Source organism: Vanellus vanellus (genome assembly GCF_965231255.1).
Source record: "Vanellus vanellus genome assembly, chromosome: 13".
Lineage (NCBI taxonomy): Eukaryota > Metazoa > Chordata > Aves > Charadriiformes > Charadriidae > Vanellus > Vanellus vanellus.
This window is the reverse complement of record NC_138918.1, coordinates 2,957,051-2,973,259: the sequence shown is the minus strand read 5'-3', so window position 1 is coordinate 2,973,259 and position 16,209 is coordinate 2,957,051. Positions and strand designations below refer to the sequence as shown.

Below are 16,209 nucleotides of genomic sequence, written 5' to 3'. Positions count from 1 at the left end.
GACCCTGTGGTATCGTAGAATCATGAGTGGTCAGAGACGGAAGGGACGTTAAAGGTCGTCTCGTTCCCACCCCCCTGCCCCGGGCAGGGCCACCCCCCCCCAGCCCAGGTCGCTCCCAGCCCCGTCCAACCCGGCCTTGAACCCCTCCAGGGATGGGGCAGCCACAGCTGCTCGGGGCACCCTGCGCCAGGGGCTCACCGCCCCCACAGCCGAGAAGTTCTTCTCTATATCTCATCTCAATCTCCCCTCTGTCAGTGTCAAACCATTCCCCCTCATCCCATGGCTCCCCTCCCTGACCCAGAGTCCCTCCCCAGCTCTCCTGGAGCCCCTTTAGGCACTGGAAGGGGCTCTGAGGTCTCCCCGGAGCCTTCTCTTCTCCAGGCTGACCCCCCCACCTCTCCCAGCCTGTCCTCCCAGCAGAGGGGCTCCAGCCCTCCCAGCATCTCCGGGGCCTCCTCTGGCCCCGCTCCGACAGCTCCGTGTCCTTCTGCTGTGGGGGCCCCAGTCCTGGGCGGTCGCCCTGTCATTGCTGACCAGAAACGTGCTTTGGGTTTTCACGTTAGAAAACAAGAAGAATGGTCATTCTCTTTGCCCCTAAACTCATTTCTTGGGAATCTGAGCCTTTTTTCTAATGGAGAGGCATTTACATGGGAATAGATCTTGTAATTTTTAATTTTTCATGTGTTTTATCCACTTAAGTGGGCACTGTTGAGACAGTTACGACTTTAAATGTCAACTTTTGGGAAACTTGGTTTTGGTTCAGGATTCCTTCTGGCATCACACATTGAGAGCAATTTGCTTTCTTCTCATTTTCCCTTTGTTCCTTCTTCTCCCCTCCTGGCCAGCTGGTCATTCACTCCATTTCACGGTGAGACCCAAGGGATTTCTTTTCATTGACAGATTCAGACCTTTTTTTGCCCCCGAAGTGGGCACTGTGCGTGTTCTTCCGCCTGAGTAACCCAAAGGCAGCCATTTAGTGCCTGCAAGTCGTGTTGGAGTCAGTAAATTGCCCTCCGGGATCCCTGTGGAGACCTTCTCCGCAAATGCAGCTCCCCTTGGCGTTGGTGAGGAGTAAGAACGGGAATAGTTGGCAGCTCTGGTTTGTGCTTTCGCTCGAGACAGATATTTCCATTGAGTGGTCCAGGTTTTTAAGTCAAAACTGTGCCACATTATTTAGTGCGGAACATTTTCAAATAAAATGAAACCTTTTTTTGTTTTTTTTTTCAATAAAAAAACATTTTCTCTGTCTGTTGGACAATCCCGGCTTGTAGCAGCTATGAAGTTGTTTGACTCTCCCCATGCTGGGTGTTAATGGGAATGGGAGCAGTTGAACACATGCGCATCGATAGGAGACTCGGAAGCGTAAAAATTGAATTCTCTCCTGCTTTTTCCTTTCCTATAGAGAAAATGGGCCCCATTAGTACAGAAAGCTTTGGCAAGATGGTATTTGCAGGCCAAGGCTGGAAAGCAGCTGCCATCCCCAGTGTGTTGTTCAGCAGAGGACTTCACTTTTCCCTGCTGCCAGTAATCCTATTTACTGTGAGCGCAAAAATACCAGCTGGATTTTGCCTGCTGGATGTGTTCTCCCATTACGAGTGGGTTGAAGTCATTTCGTACTGCAGTCGAGCCGATGGAGTCGCACGCGGGGAAGACAAGGATGCCAGGAGGGCCGCGTCGCCCGGCCATGGCTGGGAGCCCGTGGAGCCACGGGCTTGGCCAACCCTTTCCGAGCCACGGAGCGATGTGAGGAGCCACGCTGGGGGTGAACAAACACGTTTTTTTTTTGTCTATAGTGTTTCCTTTGTGAGCTGCAGGCTCCTGTGTCGAAATGCTGAGCTGGAAAATATTGCAGCGGGCGTACGTGCACGCCAGGCTCATGGGGAGGGGGTGGTGGGTCCTGCAGGGACCCTGCTGGGGAGGAGAACCTGGGGGCCGCGTCAGGGGGCAGCACCGGTTTCTTCTCTGCTGATGGATCCGTCAGCAGAGCTCTTTACGCATCGGGTCCTTAGCGTGGGGTGTTCCCATTGACCTCACTTGGCTCTTGTAGAGCCCCTATAGGGACTCTCACTTCTTTTTACCTTTCTGGTCAGCGGTCCAAAGCGACTGGAGAAGATGCCGCCCATCTTAACATTTCTTTTGATCTGATTCATCATCGCATCTTTCCCCCAAACCCGCCAGAGCGCTGCGTGCGCTAATCCGGAGGAGCCAGTTGTAATGACAGACTGGGAAGACGGACTGGGGAGTTCCTTGCGTTGTCGCTCAATTGTAGACTGAGTAGATTTACTTAGTTTTTCTAAGGCACTGGGGAATTTGAACTGTAAGCTGATGGAAAAGCCTAGTTCCAGCCTCAGTTCTGAAATACGGTGCCTACCCGCTCCACGCTGGGCGCCCTTCATGAAGTGTCTCAGCGTTAAACTGGTGGCACTGGTTTTCTGGGGCTTTCACGCGGGTGTAACCTCTGCCTTGGCCTCATAGGTGTCTGTGCACTCCTTGAACTCCTCTGTTTGCGAAGTTGTGCTGTATCCGTGTGGATCAGCTTAACATGTGAAATATGCCCTGCACCGAAATGCATTTTATTCCATTCCCTTTCTTAAAAGAATAAAAAGCCCCGTAATGCTGCTTTTGCCCAGTATACTCTGATGTTGATGACTGATGATTGCGGCTTATTCCTGCTTTTTATCCCAAGCTTTTCCTCTTCTGCTATTAGTTGTGACCCTCTTGTTTTCATTTGGTGCCTTTGTGTTCGAAGGGAAACAACGTTTTGTTGATTTTTATCAGCTGTTGCTTGTTTTTATTCCCTGTGCAGAGCACTTTCAAAGGGAAGGCAGCAAATACGTGTACTCTTATTTTCTGTCTACCCTTTCAGATTCCGCTCTCCACACGCTTTCCTGGCGTCGATGAAGGAGGATTGCTCCCGCACCGTGGGTGCAGGTCTTCGTGTGGCAGCAAGAGGAGTCCCCGCGGGACTCTCTGCCCGGCGTGGACCAGCGCTGATGCCCTGCGATGGGGACAGAGCTCTCTGGGGCGGCTGCAGGGCTCTGCCCCACTGGGCGCTTTCCTGAACCCGATGCCCAGTTGCCTGGAGCAACAGGATGAGGGGTAATGGGGTCTACTGGGAGGTGTCCCTGCCCAGGGCAGGGGGTTGTAACTTGATGATCTTCAAGGTCCCTTCCAACCTAAACCATTCTGTGATTCTATGATAATGGTTTTAAACTGAAAGAAGGTAGATTTAGACTAGGTAGAAGGAAGAAATTGTTTACACTGAGGGTGGTGAGCCCCTGGCCCAGGTTTCCAAGGGGGGTGGTTGATGCCCCGTCCCTGGAAGCATCTCAGGTCAGGTTGGACGGGGCTCTGAGCAACCTGGTCTAGTTGAAGATGTCCCTGCTCATGGCAGGGCAGTTGGACTAGATGACCTTTAGATGTCCCTTCCAACCCAAACTATTCTATGATTGTGCAAATTAACAAAATTCAGATTAAATTTAAACACGTTTCAAACAAAAATTCACCTGCTGCAGAAACCCTTAATTTGCTACTGATATTTTTAGCTATTTCCACCTCTTCTGGATTTTTCTTTTTACATTATGAGTCTCAACTTGAGAAACCAGTGATGTTCCTAAGTCCTCAGAATAAAAAAAAAAAAGCAACAAAAGCTAATGTTAGTGTTTCCGTGCTACTGTTCCATTTCTGCACTGATACCCTCCGAGCCAGTTTTAACAGCATGTGAAGTTTAAAGGCTTTTCAATTTCAAAATAGCTTTTTAGTAGGTTTTTCATTTTCCTGCGTTATCCTTTCAATAGCCTATAACTCTTCCATCAGGTAAATGCGTGTTAAAATGCTTCCTTCAGCTCAGAGCAAACACGGAGGGTGTAAGAGGTTTGTAATGCCATAGAAATGGCATTAATTCTTCTGTCCTCCTTTGTATTAGAAGCGCAGGGAGAAAAAACTGCTGGAGGGTAAGCGCGGATAAAAAAAAAAAAAAAAGATGGCTTTTGTTTCATTTAGGAGCTTAAGATGTTGGTGGGAATCCTTCTGACCGCTTGGTGCAGGTCGGGGTGATGTGACAGGAGTGGCAGAGGAGGAGCGATGTGTACTGGGGATATTTACCTTAGGAATTTACCTTAGAAATAGGAAGAAATCTTGAAATCTGATATTCAGGAACAGAATTGTGAGTCAAACTGTCTTAAGAAAGAGGTAAATCTTCAATCACTTCTTTTATTGATGAGAAAGTGCAATCCTCAGGAACGGGGTGAGAAATAGAGGTGTCCTTAGGAGAGAGCCTCCGAAGGGTTGGCGGTAACGGCGGGCTCCGGGGTGCGTTTGGTGACGGTGACCGGAATGTCAAGGTGGTGTCCTGTAGGGAGGTGAAGGTTTCTGTGCGTTAACACTGGTCCCAGATGGAGCAGGCAGTGAAAGAAGACGGTGCGTCCGCAAAACACGGGAGTGCTGGAGTATAACGGTGTCCTGGAGTTAGACAACAAATAGAAAATTAAACCAGCGGAGGATTGGAAAATTAGCATAAGGCGCAGACGAACTGGATGCGATTGCTTAGAAAATAGGGTTTCTCTGTATTTCGTAGTCTTGGGAAAGAACTTCATTAAAGATAACAGAGATGGGAAAGGGGAATGCAAATGGTTATTGATTGGCGTTGTACTGTGGCGATGTTTCATTTACTGCTCGCTCACGCGGCCCGGCACTGAATTGAAGCTGGAAGGCACTGCGGCCTCTGGTACTAGAGGATGGGGGGATGCTAGGGCATATCTATAGTTGGGGAATTTGCGGGGTATGTCATACTTTTTAATATGTTTTGGTGACATCCCGATTAAAATTGGCTCCCTCAGCCCGGTAGTGCGTGAATCCAATTTTCCCGAGATGTCTTCACTTTAGCGACGATCTGAAACCATCCTCAGCCCACGGCCAACGCGACTTTGTTCCGCCTTTGAGCTGCAGAGCAGATCACCGTCGTTGGGCAGTAACATGTTCATTTAAGAATTATTTGTAGCCTCAGTGAAACGTGTGCCTTTGCCTTTTGTGACTGTCCTGTTGGCAGATGTTGGGTTTGTGGCTCTGCTGTTGTTTTAAATCGAACGTACTTTGCTCCTGGTAGAGTTTGTATGAGCCTTATCTGAGAAGCATTGCATAATGCATATAAAAATAATATTTTAAAGACACATCCTGTTCTTACTAATTTTAAAGGCAGTCCTGTTTCTTTTTGGTTTTGCCTCTTTTTCCAGCAACAGGCTAATTCTGAAAGCTTCCCTTCGGGCTCAGAAAGCTGGGCAGTTTTTCAAGTAATGAGGAACTTGGCAGAAGTTTTGAGGCAGCAATGTTCCCTGGTGGCCAAGAAGGCCAATGGCATCCCGGGGGGCATCAAGAAGAGTGTGGCCGGCAGGTTGTGGGGGGTCATCCCCCCCCTCTGCTCTGCCCTGGTGAGGCCACGTTTGGAGCACTGTGTCCAGTTCTGGGCTCCCCGGGTCAAGAAGGACAGGGAACTGCTGGAGAGGGTCCAGCAAAGGGCTACGGAGATGATGAGGGGACTGGAGCATCTCTCTGATGAGGAAAGGCTGAGGGCCGTGGGGCTGTTCAGTCTGGAGAAGGGAAGACTGAGGGGGGATCTTCTCAACGCTTATCACTCCTTCAAGGGCGGGTGCCGGGGGGTGGGAACGGTCTGTGTGCAGTGGTGCCCAGTGACAGGACAAGAGGGAACGGGCACAAACTTGATCATAGGAGGTTCCATCTAAACAGGAGGAGGAACTTCTTTACTTTGAGAGTGGTAGGTCATGGCTGGGGTGTCTGGTGGGGTTTGTGGCTGGAGCATGCACTGTCCCGGCCCTGTCTCTTGACCCAGCAGAGCTGGTGATTGGAAAATGCTCATTGCTGTCTCCCCACTGTCCCAATGACCTTCTCTGGGGTCCCTCTGAAGCCCCTCATCAGAAGAAACGGGTTTTGTAAGTACAGGGATCACCATGGATGCGGTATGCCAAAACTACTTTTCCGCCTTTACCTAGAGGGAAATCGCTCACTGCCTTCGCCGCTGCAGCGTATACCCAGGTCAGGAGTACAAGAGACACCCAGTGTCCTGCTGAGTCCTGTGGGGGATCTGCAGGTCACCTCTGATGCTCCTGGAGACCAGAGGGGGGGTTGTAGACAACAGCTAGGAAACCTTTCCATTGCGCTGCACTGGCCACTCACTCTTCAAACTGATCCTCCCCAGGGCTTCACCTTTTCCCTATGTCATTTTTCTTTGCAAAGCTGACCCGCCGGTGGAGGAGGAGTTGGAGGTGGTGTGAGGGCAGCAGCTGAGCTGCTGCTGATCCGTTGCTGCAGGCTCCTTCTGTGGCTTTTGTCTCTTCAGACCATTTGCACGCTGTAATTCTCTGATAGACTGAAATTAAATGATTCATTAAGAACGACAAGAGGGGATGCACGCAGACGAGCAAACAACTTGGTTGCATGGAGTCGGTAAGAAGGTCCCTCCACCGGTTACTTCCCTTTCTGAAGAATGGCTCAAAACTGATTTATAAAAACATCCTTTCTTCTACGTCCCAACGCAGATGTAATACATCCTCGTTCGGTAGTTCCGTGATTGTAATTCTCCCCATAATGGACCTGTTTGGCTCCTGCCTCGCGCTTGTGTTACGTGGTAGCGCTCCTGCGCTTGTAATCTATGAGGCTCTAAGGCATCGAGTCGGGAAAACATGAAATGAAATGTCTTGGGGAGAAAAAAAAATGTGAAAAGACACTGTGCAACCTCAACAGTTTCAAGTGGGAAGTTTATGCTGATTTAGATGTGATGCAGGAATGCCGCTAATCCCGCTGCCGGGGCTGCCTCTTCGATCAAGTAAAGTAGCCATGAGTCAAACATGCATTACGCTTCACCCAGAAGTAAAAAAACGCCCAAATACAAAACACCTGCACTAACACAAACCCCATTACAACTAAATAGCTTTAATACTTTTTTTTTTTTTCCCTTTTCGCTCCATTTATTCCCAGCAAATGGCAACTTTTACAGAAAAACATCAGGGCTTAGAAATAGAGCCACAAAATGAAGCCAGTCCCTAATTTTCAGACAGCTGTCTGCCTTCCTTCCTGCGTAGTAGTAAATGATGGAAGAGCGACGAGTTGTATGTCTATTGCAATTATTGATAGATTCCCTCTGGAAACTTTTATCCTTGAAAATTAATCTAGCTGGGAGAAAGGGGCGGGAAAAGGGACCGTAAAAGACCCTTTAGATATGTTGTCTTTGCCCACCAAAGCGAGTTGTCCCTGGAGGCGGATTTGCAGGCTCACGCTCGCTTCCTTTGGGGCGTGAGAGCTTTCCTTTGGTAAAGAAAAGTGGCTGTTTTGGGAATTTCCTCTGGAAGAGGCGTGATGGGTGGTGGGACTCAGAGAGGCGGCTCTGCTGTGGATTCACCCGTTGGTCGCACAGTTGAACGCTTCTGACGGTGGAGCAGAAGGAAGCCCCTTCCTCCAAGTCGCCAAGTTTCCACGTAACGCTCATAACCAGGTGGAATGTGGAAGCTGCTGAAAGACCCGGTGTTTCATTACTGTATATTTAGGTTGTACCCAGCACCAGCCTCCGTCCTTTTCTAGGACGGGGAGGGAGAGGGGTGGAAATCGGGTGTTTCTACCTCTCTTTCATCTTTGGGCCGCGCTTTAACACAGCTTGAAAATTTTTTTTCGAGAATGTGACTTTGTAGCGTTCAAACGCGTGACGTGCACCTCTTAAAGGAAAGGAGACGCCAATGGAAGCGCGGCCGCAGGTCTCCGTCATCAATCACCCGGAAACCTCGTGCCCTGGCACTTGTCCAGCGTGGCGCGAGTCCGGTGGATTTATTTACTGAGAGCAGAATTTAAGAATAATGTAATAAGGAAGCAGAATGGATATTAATTATAAAAGCTCGTTATCTATTCCTCTGCCAACCAAAAATAAATAATGAGAATAATGTTCTTTTTTGGAGACAAACACAGTGATGAGCTGGCTTTCTGTTTCTGTTCTTTTTCCTCAATGAGCCTTATAAACTGATGCACCGAACGAGAAAATAAATAAGAAACTGAAAACATCTTTCCATCCAATCTGAAATAACTTTTGGTTTGTGCATATGTAAGGGGAAAACAGGCATACAATAAACAAATGCAATTATTTTCTGATAAATGGACTTATTGCAAAGTAATGAATCAAAAAATAGAAAAGGGAGAGATTTCTTTGAGACTGTAGAATACCCCTCGGGTGGAAACTCGGCATGTTTTTGTTCTTGAACCATTGCTAACATTGCAAGATTTCCTGTGCTTTTACATAGGCGCGAGAAGTGATGGCCGCGCGTGTCCCACTGCAACGCGGCCCAGCGCACCGGGTTTATGGATTTCGTCTTCCTCCGGGTAGAAAACGTCAAAGCGAGGGTAAAATTGTTAAAGTTTTGGGATTGGGCTTTGAAAAATAGGTGGAAGTGAGAGACTGCTGCCCCGTGCCGAGGAGGTTTGGGAGCAGCATCGCGTGGAGGACGGTCACCGCGGGGTTCCTGGGGAGATGTGGCTGCGGAGGGTGGAGGAGATGCAGGACAGGAGGTGCGGGACAGGCAGCCCTCAGGGGACACCTCGGCTGGTGGGGCCGGGGAAAGGGGGAGCGAACAGAAGGCGACAGGCGTGGGCAGGTTTAAAGGTTAATAATGCAGATAACGGGAACAAATCTATAGACGGTTCAGCTTGCCTCCAGCGACTCCACTGGTGATGTAATTGGAGAAATCGCCAGGAAAACGGGCAAGTCATCCCTAGTTAGTTTGTTATTGGATTCTAACCGCCTCGTAGGCTCTGCCACCGGAGCTTCATTGAAAGGAATAGCGTGACACAATGGCACCGAAAGATGCGTGACACCGCGTTATTGATTTCTCATGTCTTTGATAGTAGCCCGTGGAGTGCCGGGGCTCGCTGCGCTGGTCAAAGGATAAAAGACCACTGAAAACGGGGAGAGAAGCGAGGCTGGACCTGGGAGTAGGAGTGAAGGAATGGGGCAGGCAGGAGATTGATGAGCAAGATTAAAGGCAACAAGGCTGATTTTGAGCAGTGACCTATGGGAATGCCATTGCCTTCCTTCAGAAGAGCGTATTCTTCTGATACAGAGTTTTGCCAAAGAAACCAAAGTACTAACGTGATCTGCGCCCTCCAGATCCGATACTGGAAAGTTTCTGCATTCTTCGGGCTGTGCAATGCTGAGATAATTAAATGCACAAGCAAGTGAAATACACACACGTACGTGCCCGCACACACACACTGCCACCCAGCTTTGCTGGGCTGCTCAAACACTGTAAATGTAGGTGCCCAAAGGAAACATGACGTTAAATTAAATCCGTCTGATCAATGAAGGCGATATACATCTGGAAATGCCGTGGCGTTTCTTGGCTGGCTGTGGGGACCTGCTGGACAGTTTGCGAACACCGGGCGAGACGTGGTGCCGCCCGGAGCTGCGCAGCACAGCAGTCCGGCAGATTTAGGTCTCCATCTGTATGTGTCCCACAGCGGTAATGTAATAAAATTGCCTTCAATAGGCGGTACCTATCACAGATAACTTCATCTAAACATTTCATAAAGAGAGATTTTACGAATCGCCTCTTTAGTAGCTCTTCCAAGAAGAGAACAGCCAAGCAAATTGTGCATGGAGAGTTTCATGGCAAGGATCTAAATATATGTGGTCTCGTATATTGGCTGGTATTTCTTTCTCGGTAGTCTGCGTATATGCTTTACCTAGTTGGGATCTTTTGATTTGTACATGTCTGTTGCCTCTTTTTTTCATGTTAGTGCCCTCATAAACCATGATACCATCCAAACAAATAATATTTAATGAAGCTTTTGATCTCATAATGGTTAAATGGGTTTGAAAGGGACAAAAATAAGACTAATTACACTAGGAAGCCCCATAGTTACTTGAAATTTTCAAATGCCTTTTCATTGTATCACCTCTAATGGATATCATAGTCCCAACGGATATAGAAAGGAACATTAATCCCCATTTTCAGATGTAAAAACTAATATAGAAAATTTTCCTATGATTTTTGAGTGCTTCCTTGGTGTTATTTGCAGAATAACTGCAGGTTGTTACTGAGCTTCGGTTGAGCAGTTCAAATTTGTTGGTATTTGATGTTAAACTGTGGACACAGATTAAGCAGCTCCTTTGGCGTTGGTGTCATTGGTGTAACTATTTGTTGCAATACTCCTTTCCAGAGTAGATTTTCCTTTCCTTTTGGTGTTTCTGTTTTGTTTTTTTGAACTCTGCAAGAGTCCTCCTGAAATAACGCAGCCATCTGGGAAAGTTTGTTTGTTTTTTGTTCCGAGCAGGCTTTCTATGTCATCCTGTCTTTTGTTTCGTGTAGAGCATCTAAATTAGTTAAAGTGACTAATTTTCATTTGTCCTTCCCTTCCGGGGCTGATGTGTCCCTCTCCCTCCTGCTCAAAGATGCACACACGCATAGGCAGTTATCTCCTGGACCTTGAGAGAAAACGGTTTGCATCCGTAGCAAAACGTGTGCTTGAGGCACCTCTCAGTTTCTGTATTATTCTCCAGGATAAGCCACGGGTTTTGCTTTATAAAAATAAATAAATTATAGCACCAAAGGCTAGTAACGGAGATAATGAATGCACTGCTGCTGTGCCCCTATTCCAGGCGATTCACCATGGCTTTTCTGCCTCTCCACTTTCCTAACAGGCGTGCGATGAAAAAACCGAGAAACTCGGAGCGGATTATTATGCAATTCCCTCTTTATGTTTCCTTTCTTATTTTATCGCGGCAGTAACAAGGTGTGTAGCACAGGCGTTTGGCAACTGAGCAGGAGGCAGGTGCGGTAGTCACGCGGCTGAACTTTCGGTACTTCCAACCACGAGTTATTCCAGATGTCCGCTGAGGATGCGCCGGGGGAGGAAGGTTCAAGGCGCAGCGCTGCAGCATCCGACTTCGTGTCGCCCGCAGAGGCGAAGTCGCGGCAAGGCAAGCGTATGGAAGTGTCTGGTCGTGCGTAAACACGTACAATCTGTGCATGGGAATAGATGCGTGTAAATACACACTGGAACGCGTACACCTGCGTGTGTACGTCTGTATATCTGCCTGTACTGCCAAGGTGTATTTTTCAGCAGCAAACAGTGCTTACAGCTGTGACATTTTAAACCGTAGAGGATTATTTAATGTGGGAAAGGAAAAACATTGGAAAACACCATGTCAGGATGCCGGAGGTATAGCTTGTGACCTGCTTCTTCGCCAGTTTACCTAATGGAGGTAACAAACTGTGTTTAGAGACTAAATGTTTTTATCGTGTCATAAGAGGGTTTGATTTTTTTTTTTTAATTTTGTTATAACTTTAGCGAGGTGCAGCATTGCCTTTGAAGGACTTGGCGTAAAAACTTCTGATTTCAGTTATGCCAGTCTCCAGTGCCCCCATAGGTAAAGTTTCCAGTTTTGGCTCCAGTCCTGATGTAACGTCTAAACTTTTTCCTTCACCGGTTCATCTGGATGTCCGGCTGCCTGCAGGAGCTCCCTCTTGCTTACAGGCAAACTGGCTTTTAACATGTAAATGAAGTAATTTACATTTCTGCAGTGTACGAGCAACTTTTTTACGAGTAGCGATATGATAGGGCTGTTCCGTTTTGGGTTTTGCTGTACGTGTGATGGGTTTGTCGGGTCGGTCTTAATTGCAGTCAGTGCTTGTCGTGAACCCAACCTTCCCCTGACCTCTTCGGGAGTTTTGCTGAAGTAAGGAATCGCCTTGCGTTTGGGAGTTAAAAAAAAACGTCTGTGAGGCTTAGTCTGATCTGTAACATATTTAGTGGCGTGTAAAAGGTAGATGAGGTCTCTGTCTTCATGAATTAATGAGCAGCCAGAGGACGCGTATTCTCCAATGCGCAGTAATGTCTTCGTTTTCTTATTGGAGTCTTGCTTTGAGATGAAGACAGCCTGCTAAGCAGCCGTATGAAATCCCTGAACTCGGGTATTTTACTGCCCGCACCAAACTTTTCTTGGGTTTCCATTGAAATTCCAAATTTCTCAGGGGCAGCCAGAAAGCCTGAGAAATGTTTTCCTGGGTGTCCGCGACTGTGCTGCCTCTCTCCATCCCGCTGGCTTCAGCACAGCGTAACGACTCTGGCTCTAGCCGTGTTGGGGAAGCTTAATTAGTGCTGAAAGCAGCTTGTTTTGCAAGATGATCAATTTTTAACCTAAGTGAATGACTTTCTTTGCGACTAATAAATTAAATAAATTATGCCTTTTTCTGTGCAGTACAGTGGGGCTCGTAAATACTGCGAGCGGTTAGTTGGTAGTTTCACTTGATTACCTTTCCCATTTCTGTTTTTAATAATCCTTGTAAGAGTGGGGAATGCAGTCACTTTTAATAACGTGACGAAAAAAGAGCCATGGCAAACGCCTTTCATGCCGCTGAGCTGCACGCTGGTGTCCTTCCCGGCTGCCCGTGGGGTCAACCGGAGCAGACATCGGATGCAGTCGAGGAAAGTCCCTTTCCGTAGTGCGGCTCTGGGTTAATTAGTTACCTGGATAAAGACAACAGTGCTTTTACAGTCAAATACCTTCTTTCCTCTTGGTTTCCACCGGCTCCGTCCTGTTCCGCATCCCGTTACTGTCCTTCCTGGGCAGAGGGTCCCTCTCTGCTTGTGGGGAGCTTTAGGTCTTCGAAGGATGATGCAAATAGGAACTGCATTAAAGAGCTGCTGTCAACGTTATCAGATTGTGGCAAAGACATCCCATGTTAACGCTCTGCTTGCAGACAGGCAGATTTCGGAGCAGTTGGACCAGCAGAAGCACGGCAGGATTCCCGCGTACGCGAGTCTTTCCTTTCTGGCTGTTGGTGGGGTCTCCTTCCTACCCCCTTACCCAACGTAGCTGTGTTTAAACAGGAGTTCTCCCTCTGGAAACACAGAATAAGCCAAACTGTGAACAAAACAAATGAGGCATAAATGCAGACGGGCTTTCTGCGGTTTCTCCATAGTAACCGGGGTGGATGTAGAAAAGCCAAAGTATTTTGTCTTTTTTTTTTTTTTCTTTTATAAGCTGCTGCTTAACCAAATCTTTGTGCCGTTAAAAAACTTCAAACTTCCGTTGCAATAGGAATAGTGTTTGTCTTCAGTGGTGCTAAGTTTATATTAAAAATCAAAATACCAAAAATAATTGAGGCTCCCGGAGGATTTGTGCTGCTGCCGGTGCCTGCGGTAGCTGTCGGGGCAGGGGGCAGCTGTGGCCTGCCCAGATGTGACCCGATGCGTTAAATCAGAGCAACCCACTGTGAAGGAGGAGGCAGAAATAACCTTCAGCGAGATGCATGGTGCTAGCTCCTGAGAGATCAATTCTTAGCAATCAAGACAGCACAGGAAAGGCTTTGCTGTGGTAGTATCTGAATTATATTTATATATATACTTATATATAGCTCCTGAATCTTCATTTTTAAAAAAATATCTATCTTTAGCGTCAACAGCAGTCTCCAAAACATGTCTTTTGAGGCACGCTGTGATGGATAAGCTGTGTGCCTGTATAGGTGCAGGTCCTGCCACCAGGAGGAGGAGGAGGAGGAGGAGGATGCTTGACAAGGGCTTCCTCAAACCCTCATCCTTTGTGCTGCTCTGACATACAGCAGCCACCATAAACGCGGATGGCCTTGGCGGTGAGGTCTCCCGGAGGTCAGCAAATTTGCATTCCTGAGGATATTTTGCAGAAACTCTGGAACAATTAGTAAAGTAAATAGAGAATACTCGGATACTCCTTCCAGGGACTGTACTTTTCGCACTGCTCAGAGATGCTCTGACCTTCTAGTTTATTACAAGTCAGGAAAAGTCAATATTTCTTAGCTTGCCAAGTTGGAGGAATTTTAATGAGTTATTGAGTCAAATAGTTAATCCTCCAATAACAGATTTTTTTTTTCCCGTTCTGATTTACAGTGATAAAAACAAAGGCTTAACAGGGACCAGAAAAAAATGGGGTTTTGTAGAAACTTTTGCTTTTCTTTGTGCCCGCGCTTTAACCCCTCGATCACCAGTAGATGAAACGTAGCTTAACCACTGGGGCATGTCATATTGGCGTAAAATGCTGGGCGGGCAGGGGCTGTGTCGGTGTTAGCGAGGGATTTAGCATGATGAAAAGGGATTGATGGATGGAGGTAGCTAATGCTGATGCTCCTCACATCTCCAGTACATGTGATTGAGGGGGGTGTCTTTGGATGAGGTCTGGTCTGCTCTCCTGGGCTGAAGAGTTCTGCTACTTGAAAAACCTTTGAAGGGCAAAGCCCTGGGTGCATTTTGGAGGATTTTGTGGGGCTGCCGTCACTGACGGATTCGTCCTGTTGGATGCTGGAGCACATCTGGAGCAGCGCTTCCACTTGAGCTTCCTCTGAAAGCTAGCGCGTGCCAAAACCTCGCCGGGAGCCAAACCTGCCTGCGGTAAACGTAGACAAGAGGGATTTGCTTCTGAACCGCCTTTTGGTGGTGCAGCCCGAGTGTGGCGCGGGCGCCGTGGGAAGGCTGCGCCGGGCTGGCAGCGGGCTCCGCGCGGCCAAACGTCTGGTCCTGCTGCACTTACGCCCTTTGCAGCATCCCTTGGTAACTCTCAGCTTCGTGTACCCCAGTTCACATGGAATCATCTAACTGCATGAAACTCTCTTCGTAGAGCAATAATTAGCGTTATACCCGGAGCAGTGGCTCGTTTGGAAGTACCTGTGTGATTTACAATAATATTCTGTCGTAAGCCTTTAAGCGAGGAAAATTCAGAAGCAGAAATTGTTACAGCGCAAGGGCAACTCCCTTAGCCTTTTAATAGCATCGGTACAGTAATGTTCAGAACATTACATCCAACAGATTCTTAAAAGCAGTAGAAAGTTATTTTTTCATTATATACGTCATCGTTTAGAGCGTGGGGATACATACTGATGGTCGCTTTTACAGCAAGGAGCATCTTCCTGTAATATTGCCTTTCCTTCAGTGAAAAGTCTTTTGGGGGGGTTATTTCTTCAAAAGGTGTCAGTGATTGTCTGTCTGAGCTTTCCTTGAACCCCGTGTGAGTGTTAGTTAGCTTTGGGGGTGTCCTGCTCCTGCCTGACGGGGTGGAAGGTAATGTGGACACTGGTACAGAACTGAAGTGCCGTCACTTAGGGCGCTTTGCTGCCCGAAATGAAGCTCCTCCTGGGTTTTGTGCCTGGAGGAGTGTAGGTTCTCAGAATCGCTTTCTCAGTGTGACTCATGGTTAAACTTCGGGCACTGAAATGCTTTCACTGGATTTTATTTCACAAAGGGCTAAAAGAACAAACGACCCCATCTCCGTCGCTTTTCAGTGGAGCCCTTTCGGCGCCCCCGTAGGGTTGTGTTGAGCCGGAGGTCCGGGAGCGCAGACGTGAAGGTGCTCTCCAAACCGCGGTTGGGCTGCGGTTCATCGGGGGGTGCTTTTACCCTCCGACAGCACTGTGGCTCCTGCGCCTGTAATTGTGCTGCTGCTGCATGGGGCGAGTACGGTCCGTTAGGCAAATATTGCTCACGCTGACCTTTTCTGCTCTTCCCAGTGCTTTATGGGCAGGATGGCCTGCACGCGTCCTGCGAGAAGAAGTACTGCGGCCGGGGCAGCAAGTGTGTCGTGAACAAGGACACCAACCAGCCCGAGTGCAGATGCGTAGAAGATTGCAAGTCCAGCTACATGCCCGTGTGCGGATCCGATGGCAAATTTTATGAAAATCACTGTCAACTGCATCGAGCCTCCTGTCTGCAGAGGAAAAAGATCTACATTATCCACAGCAAGGACTGTTTCTTCAAAGGTAGGGTGTCATTAAAAATAAATACTTCTGTAGAACTTCCGTCACTTATCTTACCGTAACCTTGATAAATAGCCAAATGGTATGTTTTATTTCTAAGAGAGAAGTTTTTCAAGGTTGTTTTATTCTGGGACACTGTAGAACACAACACAACGTTTTACGCAGCTATTAAGCCCCCGAGTGTCATCACCACCCAAAATGTAGTCAAACTGGGAACTGGTAAATAGTTAACCTCACTGTATGCATTGTGTGCACTGTAGTTGTGCTGCTCAGTACTTACAACTTCCAGTGTAATAACTTTTTACAAGCCAATTCATTTGGTAAGGCTTTGAAGGAGCCAAAGACGTTAAGAAAAAGTATATGGTATTACGAAAAGTTTGTTGCAAAAATGGGAAACAAAAACCTACTTAGGCAAACGGCACGGGCAAAGGAA

The 16,209-nt window shown here is 47.7% G+C and overlaps 1 protein-coding gene across 1 annotated transcript in view; it reads left to right on the top strand.

The window, feature by feature from the left end:
• FSTL4 (follistatin like 4) overlaps positions 1–16,209 on the top strand; it is a gene marked incomplete at both ends in the record, with an annotated part of 245,959 nt that overhangs the window by 62,960 nt on the left and 166,790 nt on the right. Inside the window, one exon of the mRNA XM_082490055.1 lies at positions 15,531–15,779. Within this exon, the coding sequence (XP_082346181.1) occupies positions 15,531–15,779 (249 nt within the window). The remainder of the gene's footprint in view (positions 1–15,530; positions 15,780–16,209) is intronic.